Source organism: Micromys minutus (assembly GCF_963924665.1).
Source record: "Micromys minutus genome assembly, chromosome: 10".
Classification (NCBI taxonomy): Eukaryota; Metazoa; Chordata; class Mammalia; order Rodentia; family Muridae; genus Micromys; species Micromys minutus.
The window spans coordinates 36,527,033-36,536,135 of NC_137979.1; the positions used below are offsets into that span (position 1 = coordinate 36,527,033).

The following is a 9,103-nucleotide window of genomic DNA, read 5'->3' on the forward strand; positions in this document are numbered from 1 at the left end:
TCCCTGGGATCTGGAGCCCTCTCTCCAGCAGATGTTTGTTGTTATTTTATTTTTTTTTTTTTTTTTTTGTAATCTTGTCACTACAATCAACAATGATTATCCTTGCACAAACACCCTAATTAAATTTCTACGGGGTGCTTCTTCTTGGAAGAACGGATATTCCTCCAAACCCATACTTTGAACAGTTGAACAGTGACAGACTACGTTTCCCCAGATTTTTTAGTTTCTTTCTCCGACCGCGTTAGTTCTGACCGCTTTCGCTTCTTAAAGCGCCAGCGCTAGCAGGCGGGCTGAGGAACCGCGACTTGCAGGGAGCTTTCCACTGAGTGTGAAAACAGACTGTCCCAGCGAGCCCCACTTAAGGTGCAAGGAGGAGGCCTGGAGGCTCATGTCACTTGGAAAAGTGACTTCGCCCCATTGGGTCTCAGTTTCTTTCTGAGTAGTATGAGGGGCTGAGATTAGGTCCAGTCGAGGCTGGTGGCCTCAAATGTCAGATTGGCTGCTCCTGACTGTAGGATATGCCTCATCCCCGCGAGCCCCACATTGTATTCCCTTCACTCTGACAGACCAGCCGGAGAGGAGGAAGCTTTATAAAATCAGAAAGAAGAAAGCAGGCGCCACACTCAACCCTTTCCCTGGACCGGCCGTTTACTACTCTTGCGCAGCTTTGGCGCACTCCCGCTCTTTCGGATCGGGAATTGATTGCTCGTGTCTGAACCTCCCGCGCGGAGTTCCAGAGCGCCCCCGCTCAGCCCATCGTTTGCTTCTGCCTGATTCCGCCCTCCGATGACGTCAAGGCGGGACTGTAATCCTCGGCTCGGCCAGCAGCTTGTTTCCCCCTTCGCTTGCTTGCTGCTGTTTCCGCTTCCGGGAACCAGCGACTTTCTAGTCTAAGTGGCCATGGCGGGGAGCCGGCTGGAAACGGTGGGGAGCGTGTTCTCCCGGTGCGTGCTACGAATCGGGCGAGGGCAGAATTCCCAGCGGGTCACGACCCTCCCGGCGTAGCCTGACAGGACGTGGTTGTGGGTGTCCGAGCCGGGTGATGCCCTGGCACGGAATCTGTGTGTCTAAGTCCCTTTGGATATCTATTCTGTTAGGTTGTGTTCGCCACCCATTTCGGTGGAGACCCTCTACAATAAAGAGGCTGAAGGGTCTGACTGGCAGACTTTGCTTTTCCACTATGGAACGGTGGCTGGGCTGGGGATTGAGACCGGAGCAAGAAGATCGAGTGGCTTAAAGCTGAGTGTCGTGGCTCACGCGCGTAGGAGGCGAGGCAAGAGGATTGCCGTAAGACCAGGGACAACCTGGCATCGTAACGAGGTTCAGGCCACTGAGGCTACTGGCGGACTTTAGTCAAAACAAAAGCTTGCGTGGACACGCTGTAATCCTAGCAGTGGGAAAAATGCAGGGAGGCACTAAATTCAGGGTCATCCTCAGCTACATTGTGAGTTTAAGGCTAGCCTAGGTTACATGAGAGCTAATCAACAGGACTTAACACTGGTTAACACTAGGTTGCTGTGGGTTTTGGCCATGCTTCCTCTAGGTGGGAGGTCCCTTTCAGGGCACCTCTACCAATCCGCTCTTTCCTTCGTTAAGTTGATTCAGAGACTTTACAACCCTGTTGTAACCGACTGACCTTGGTTCTGTTTCCTCTCTAAGGACGAGGGATCTGATGCGGGCTGGGGTGTTGAAGGAGAAGCCATTGTGGTATGACATATATGAGGCTTTTCCGCCTTTGAGAGAGCCCGTCTTCCAAAGGCCTCGTTTGCGATATGGCAAAGCCAAAGCTGCCATCCGGGACATCTTTTACCAGGAGGATCAGATTCGAGCGTAAGTGTCCATCCCCTGTAGTGAGCAGGGCACAACAGAAAGGAAGGCTTATGTAGAAGTCAGCTAACAAGCTGAATTGGGGGCTTTCTCTGTGGAGTTGGTCTTGTATAGCAAGTAAAGTCGTGACATCTTAATCCCCCACTGCCCTCCTCCCCTCCATGGTGAGATGAAAGAGGTTCTAAGACGAGGAGTATGGAGGCCCCAAACTGACAACATTGCAAATGACATGTCTTTTTACTGGTGTCTGTTTTGTATGAGGTACTTGTTATCAAACATCAGCTCATAGACTTTATTACTCTAACCATGTCTGCGAAGGCAGGTATCCTTGCCTCTGTTTTATTCAAGAGAACTATCAGGTTCAAGGAGGTTAACCACCTACGGCTGTTCAAGAACTGACTGCACACTTAAGCTGGCGCTATGACATTAGCTTCTTAGGAAGTAGAAGTGGGAGGAATATAGTCTATGGACTTAACGTCTAACAATTATTGAAGCCACAATGGAGAGGAGGCTTAGAAGTTTAAAGCGCTTATAATAACCATGACTAGAAATTTGAAGGAAAGTGCTTGCATATTTTATTCGTTAGCATCAATTTCTTCCTTTTTTTTTTTTTTTTGGCCCCTCTTGAGACAAGGTGTTGATCTTCCTGCCTCTGCCTCTAGAGTGGGTGTTATAGGCTTGTATCACCATGCCTTGCATATTAAGACACATTTATTATAGAAAACTGAGGGACAAAGGGAAAGTATGAAGAAGAAAGCAGAGCATGCTCACTGCCCTCTTCTGAGGTAGTGGTTTGAAGGCAGCCCCTGGGACTTAACTGTCACTTTGAAAACATTGTCCCTGTAATCTTGTTTAACATCATAAGACAAAATACTAGTATATCATAGTTGGAAAGGGGAAGAAGGTGCTGCCTAAAAGCATTTTGCTATTTTTAAGATTTTTTTAATAACCTGTCTTTGTGAGTGCTTGTGAGTGCAGGCGCCCTCTGGAGGCCAGAGGTCTTGCAGTTTCCTTTAAATAAAGAGTTATTTTTATTTTATGTGTATGAGAGTTTTGTCTGTACACTTATCTGTATATTGTGAGTGTTCACTGCTGGAGGGTGTCAGATACCTTGAAACTGGAGTTAGAGGCAGTTGTGAAGCTCCTGCCCTGGGTTCTGGGAACTGTTGTAGGTCCTTTGGAAGAGAAGTAACTGTGCTTAACTCTTGAGCCAGCTCTCCGTTCCCATAGTTAGTGCTTTTCTTAGCGTATAGAAGTTGTTTATTTCAGTTTACAAGTTTTCTCTTGGGCTTTCTGTCAAACACTGCTCTATGTGTGTTGGGCACTAAGATATATATTCCCATCTACCAACTTTTCTTTTTCTTGGCCTAATTGCCTGTATTCTTAGAGTGTTTGGGAAGGTCTTTTTTCAGTAAATTCAGCCATCTTATTTTTATATTTTTGACCCAGGATAATCTTTAACTTCTAGTCTTTCTGCCTGACTTCTGGGTTTTCACATCTGGGTATAAATCACCACATTTGTTTACTTTGCATGTGTATATGTGTGCACTTGTGCACATGTCTGAGGGCATGCATGTGGGATTAGAGAACAACTTGTGGGAGAGTTTTATTTTTCCTTTTACAAGTACTATCAGGTGTTGTTGACACAAGTAAAAATATGTTATTTAATTTGCTTCCCACTCTTTCTAAATAATGTTGGAAAATGGACTTCTTTTTTTAAATATATACATTCATACACACATATATATACACACACATATATACATACACACATACACATATATATATACACACACACACACACACACACATATTAAAAGACATACAGCCCTTGGTTGCTATGTAACCCAGGTTGTCCTCAAACTCATGGTCCAGCTACTTCACCTGCCAGGTGCTTTCATGTGTGAGCTATCATGTGACATCCGAATTTTTCTTTACTATTTAAAAGAAACACAAGTGGACCTGAAGTCCATGGCTTCCCTAGCACGTGTGAGGCCTTGGGTTCTTCGGTCTCTAATTCTGTCTCTCTGACACCCTACCCTAAAACAAGCAGAACCCAAACCTGCCATGGACCAGGTGCTGTTCCACTCTGCCATAATCTCAGTGTCTGCCCAGTTGATGGTCTGAGTTGTTCATAACCCTCTGTTGATGAAAACCTTAGTGGCTTAATGACTGGACGAATCCACCGGGCTAGCTGAAGACACGGAGGAGGGCGGCCAGAGAGTCAAGATTGAACTAGTTCTTTGGTGTTTTGTTTTTTGAGACAGGGTTTTACTTCAGTGAGGCCAAGGTGATCTCAGTTTTGTTCAGCTTTACTTTAGTCTCCATAGTGTGGGGGTTACAGACATGAGCTACCACACGGCTCTCTGTAACACAGTCTGCTTTGCTAACTTCCAAACATTTCTGCTTGGGGTTGACACATGTACGTGGTCACTTACACAGTGCTTCTTTGTGCTTTGCTGAGCCAGCTGTCGAACTAAGGCTTGCACACATACCAGGCAAGCACTCAACCACCTCAGACCTTTTTGGTGGTTTTCTTTTGTTTTGAGACTCGTTATGACTCCTGGGTAGAACTTGCTCTGTAGCTCAAGCTGGCTTTGAACCTGGAGCTATGTCACACTTCTGAGAGAGCCGTCTTCTTGCTATGTCCTTCCTTGAGAGAGAGCAGAGGGAAGCATGCCTTCTGTCCTTCCCTAAGGCCCCCATGTGTTTTCTCTTAAGAGCTGACCTCTGATGAGTTGCCAGAGCAACACTTATACCCTGGGGTTTGCCCATAGGAATCTTTACTCCAAAGCAACCACCACAGGGACAATGGGCAGAGATCATGAATGGTTTAGAGAAGAGGAATCCAGTTTGCTCTCAAACTTAAAAAGATGTCTAATGGCTTTTTTTCTCTCTTTTTTTTTTGGGGGGGGGGAGGGGTAGGTTGGTGGTGGTGCTAAAACCATAATTAGTTGTAATTTTTAGTTTATCAATTTAGCAAGGGTCATAAAACAGGAAAATAGGCACTTGTATATTATAAAATTTACTTGAGTATAAATTTGGTGCAGTTGCTTTAAGGAGCACTTGGGCAATTTGGAAAGTTGTTGTTGTTGTTGTTGTGTGTGTGTGTGTTTGTGTGTGTTTTGTTTTTCAGATAAATAAGTACCTACTTTGATCTCATAATATGATATTTTGTGGATTTATTCCATGGTCTTACTTGTGTACCACACTAGTAAGCACAGGTGTTCTTGCAGTAGTCTTGATGGCCAAGGACTAGAAGCAGTGTCTGCGGTCATGAGAGATAATTTTTTCTAAAAACACAAGTGAGGGCTGTGAGTATTAAATGGTGCTGGGCCTCTATGGGAGATGATCAGAATGGTTTTGAAGGGCCAGCAAGATGGGGGTAAAAGGCTCTTGCTGCCAAGCCTGAGGACCTGAGTTCAAGCCCTACAATCCACATGATAGGTGAAAATCTACTCCCTAGATTTTTTTATTACATTTTATTAAAATGGGGATGTGCATGTATGTACATGCATGAGTGCGTGCATATAGGAGTCAGAGGACAACTTAGCAGGGTCCTCGTCTTCCACCATGTGAATTCTAGGGATCAAACTCAGGCTGTTAGGTTTGATGGCAAGTGTTTCTACCTAGGCCACTGCAAAGATCCAACAAAGATTAATTTTTTGATAATGCAGATTCTTCCCCAAATTAAAAGAAAGGGAGGGGCACCCCCTCTTTGGGTTAAAGAATGTGACTGGAGACTTGAGACAGTTTAAGAGCACTTGCTGTGGAAGTGTGAAGACCTGAGTGTGAATCTCCAGTGCCCGTAGGAAAGCGGGGCACACCTACAGGAGCCTCTGACCGTGTTGGGAACAGAGGGGAAGCAGATCTCGAGTGCTTGCGCCAAAGTGCTGAGCTCCAGGCCAGCGAGAGACATGGTCTCAGCACTAAAGGGGAGAGCTGTAGAGGAAGACGCTGGATGTTCTACTCTGGCCTCCACATACACCTAAACATGCAGTGCACATGTTACACACACACACACACACACACTGATACATCTATAGTGTTATCTGTTGGTGGATGACACATGAATCTGGTTAGTGTTCTCTGAGACTGGAACTGAGAGGTTGGTGGGGCAGAGGAATGAGGGAGTGTTAGCTCTCCCTGAGATTTCTTTGTCCACTCAATGTATGCATTGTTTTTTGGCTTGGGCTCTGTAACTTCTTGGGGCCTTAGCAGTTATACTGTATTCTTTCTGCCCCACTCTCCATGGCCTGTAATTGGAGATTCATGTTTCTGTATTTTCTAGGAAATTCTTTTCAACCTATGGATCTGGTCACAAAGCTTTTGATCTGTTCAACCCAAACTTCAAATCTACCTGTCAGCGGTAAGCATTTCCCAGGCCTGGGTAAATCAAGCCCTCCCGAGGGTTCAGATGTCATTTTGAGGAGTTGTGTAGAGTTCCCTCTCAGGAGGGAACTTCTTGAGGAGGGATGCTCTTTTGGCCGGGGGGGGGGGGGTGTCTCTAGGCAGGTCTCTCTGGGCCCTACTTGGTACTGTGTAGCAGATGTCTCTATAGCCCCAACACAGGCCTAGTATGGGCTGCTTGGAATCCTAGGTTTGTGGAGAAGTACATAGAGCTGCAGAATCTTGGAGAAACAGATGAAGAGAAGTTGTTCGTAGAAACGGGGAAGGCTTTGTTGGCAGAAGGTGTCATTTTAAGACGAGTACGAGAAGCAAGGACTGTGAGTACCTGATTGTCAAAGCTGTTGTTGGGCTGGGGGTGGCTCAGCAGAAGCATGTGGGAGCGTGCGTGCACGCATGCATACACACACACACACACACACACACACACACTTTTGGTGTTGCCTCTCTGTCCATAAAAGGGGTAGTTTGCTTCCTCAGTCCTTGGCACATGCCTTAAACTCTAGGTCAAATACTGTTGTATTGAATATATTGGATTCTGCGGCCACCGCTTGGAACAATTGAGTTGCTGTTAGGCTCTAGAGGATGTAGTTCTATGGATCTTTGTGTGCCTGGTCACTGGAACACTGGCAGCATCTGAGATACATGCTTGTTCCGAATCTTGTAAGCGCGGTGATGTTAGTCACATTCTCTGCAAACCCTAACAGGTCAATGTGAGACTCCAAGCTTCATCAGAAGGAAATGAGCCTCAGGAAGAAGATGGCCAGAAGCAGCGTGTGCAGGTGAAGCAGGAGCCAGAGGCAGCCCCCTCGTCCCCCTGAGGCCCTTCGGTGCACTGAGCATGCTCACCGCCGCTGGCCTAAGCTGTTTGGACTCTGCTGGCCTCCATCTCTCAGGCTTGTGTGCCTTCTCTTAGTTCCTGTTCCTGGGTCGTTATAAATCTCAGTACTGTGGTTTGAAAGCACCAGTTTGGTGAACTTTTATTTCAAGACATGGTTAAATAAAGGGTTTTATCCAATGCTTACAAAGTAAATTTACTTTGAAACTGTAAATAACACCAGGAAACCTTTAAAGGTGCCTTGTGCTGGCTGTGGGCCACCGCATCCGAACTCTTTCTGTCTGGATCCCTCGGAATCCTACTTGGCCACACGGTGTGGTCCCTCGGCCAAGTATCTGCGGGTGATGTTTGTACTTCTTGCTGTAGAGCTATTGACTACAACTTGACAGGCACAGCAGAGGCACAGCCAGCTCCTGCTGCAGCAAGACTGAAGGCCTGTTTGATGTGGACAAAGACCAAATCCAATACTTGAATGTCATGGGTTGGGTTAAGCGTGTTGGAGATGATTAGCATGAGCTCACAGCTCATAGACTGCCTAGAAAATGTTTGGTGAATGAATAAATGATCACGCCTAGCTAAAGACTGATGTTTCTCTTAGTCACTGGATTTCCATGATGGCAGGGGTAGGGGCAGCTGATCCAGATGGACTGCCCCACAAGCATCCTGCCCCTTGGTAGCTTTATTATGTTGTGCTATACTAACTAAACGAGATATCTCCTATCAGTGGGTAGCTTCCTTCACCCAGTAGCCAAAAGCAGCTTTCGACGCTCCTTTTCTTAAAGCCTCCATGGCTTCTCCGTGCAGTTCTGAGTGCAGGCCTTTCTCCATTGTGGACTGAAGGTCAGAGTCTACAGCCTGTCCACCTCATGCATGTGAATGTAGGTGAAGGTAAGTCCTCTAACTGAAGTGTTTCTCTGCAGTGTTGCCCACTGCTTCCGGCATTGCTACTGCTTTGTGTCCTCACCACGGGGTGATCTCACTGTGGAGAAGCAAAACCTCATCCATTCAAAGACATTAGACGCCTATTGGGTCCCAAGTATCAGGTTAGGTGTTGGGGAGAAATGGCTCTGGTTGTAGGGGTTGTGGGTAAGACAGCCCCAAGGGCAGGAGAGCAGGCCCAGCACCTTCCCTGGGCAGCACAGTGGAGCTGGCTCTGGTGGCCTAGGTGTGGGTGAGCTGGTCGGGACAGTGCTGGAGAGCTCACCCTGGGTAGTGTGGATGCAGGAGAGATGGCAATCTGGCCAACTCAGCTACCACCCAGGCCCAGATCCAGGGCTCTAAGGTATCCCACCCCAACATCTACTCCATCTATGAATTACTAGAGCACAGGCTAATGACTCATTGCAACAAACATTTGCAAGCAAAGAAGTGTGGACAAAAGTGTATACTGTGAGACACACCGACTCACTACAGCTACCCACCCCCAGGATCAGCTGTCCTACACTCACACCCTTGCAGCTGGCCCACATGCAACCCCACAAGAAGGGTCAGCTCTATTGTGGTGCCCAGGTGAGGGGCAGAGCCAGATCTGTCATGGTCCCCAGCATCCCAGTGAGAAGTGGAAGCTAGCCACACATGCAACCCTAGTGCCAGAGACAGGGTTCAGCTAGCCACCCAGCTTAGCCTTTGAGCTTCAGGCCAAACTAGACCTGACTCACAAACAAAACAAACAAAAACCAAGGTGGGTGGCACCTGAGGAATGTCACCTAAGGCCGACTTGTCAGGTGCACTCACACAAGGACCATGGTAGAGGTTCCTAAGGGTGGGGGTCCTCCTAGGATTAATTTCAGAACACTTGATGAGGGAACAAGGAAAGTTCTGTGTCTAAATCTTGACTACTTTATGGCTTCCTATTTCTACCATCCTCCATCCTTATCCCTTCCAACACACCAACACAAGGTAGGAGAGAGAAAAAGCTAGAGGCAAAAGAGGACTGTCAGTCTCAGTAAACTACTTCCTGCTGACTAGGGGCTTGTGTTCCTTGGAGCAATATTGATCTTCAACCACCAGCGGCAGGGGGAGCAGCAGCCA

At 47.0% G+C, this 9,103-nt stretch overlaps 1 protein-coding gene across 1 annotated transcript; it reads left to right on the forward strand.

The window, feature by feature from the left end:
• Window positions 1-803: 803 nt before the first annotated feature.
• Window positions 804-7,646, forward strand: MRPS23 (mitochondrial ribosomal protein S23). Its single transcript, XM_080922260.1, has 5 exons — window positions 804-944; window positions 1,660-1,830; window positions 6,119-6,196; window positions 6,428-6,554; window positions 6,942-7,646. Exons 1-5 carry the CDS (start codon window positions 901-903, stop codon window positions 7,053-7,055), a joined length of 534 nt encoding a protein of 177 aa, XP_080778386.1. The 5' UTR covers window positions 804-900; the 3' UTR covers window positions 7,056-7,646.
• Window positions 7,647-9,103: the final 1,457 nt, after the last annotated feature.

Excerpts from the sequence above, each read along its gene's own strand:
- MRPS23 (XM_080922260.1), top strand. The coding sequence starts at position 901 with ATGGCGGGGAGCCGGCTGGAAACGGTGGGGAGCGTGTTCTCCCG. Across the intron at positions 1,831-6,118 it reads CAGGAGGATCAGATTCGAGC|GAAATTCTTTTCAACCTATG; the intron begins GTAAGTGTCCAT and ends TGTATTTTCTAG. Across the intron at positions 6,555-6,941 it reads GAGTACGAGAAGCAAGGACT|GTCAATGTGAGACTCCAAGC; the intron begins GTGAGTACCTGA and ends AAACCCTAACAG.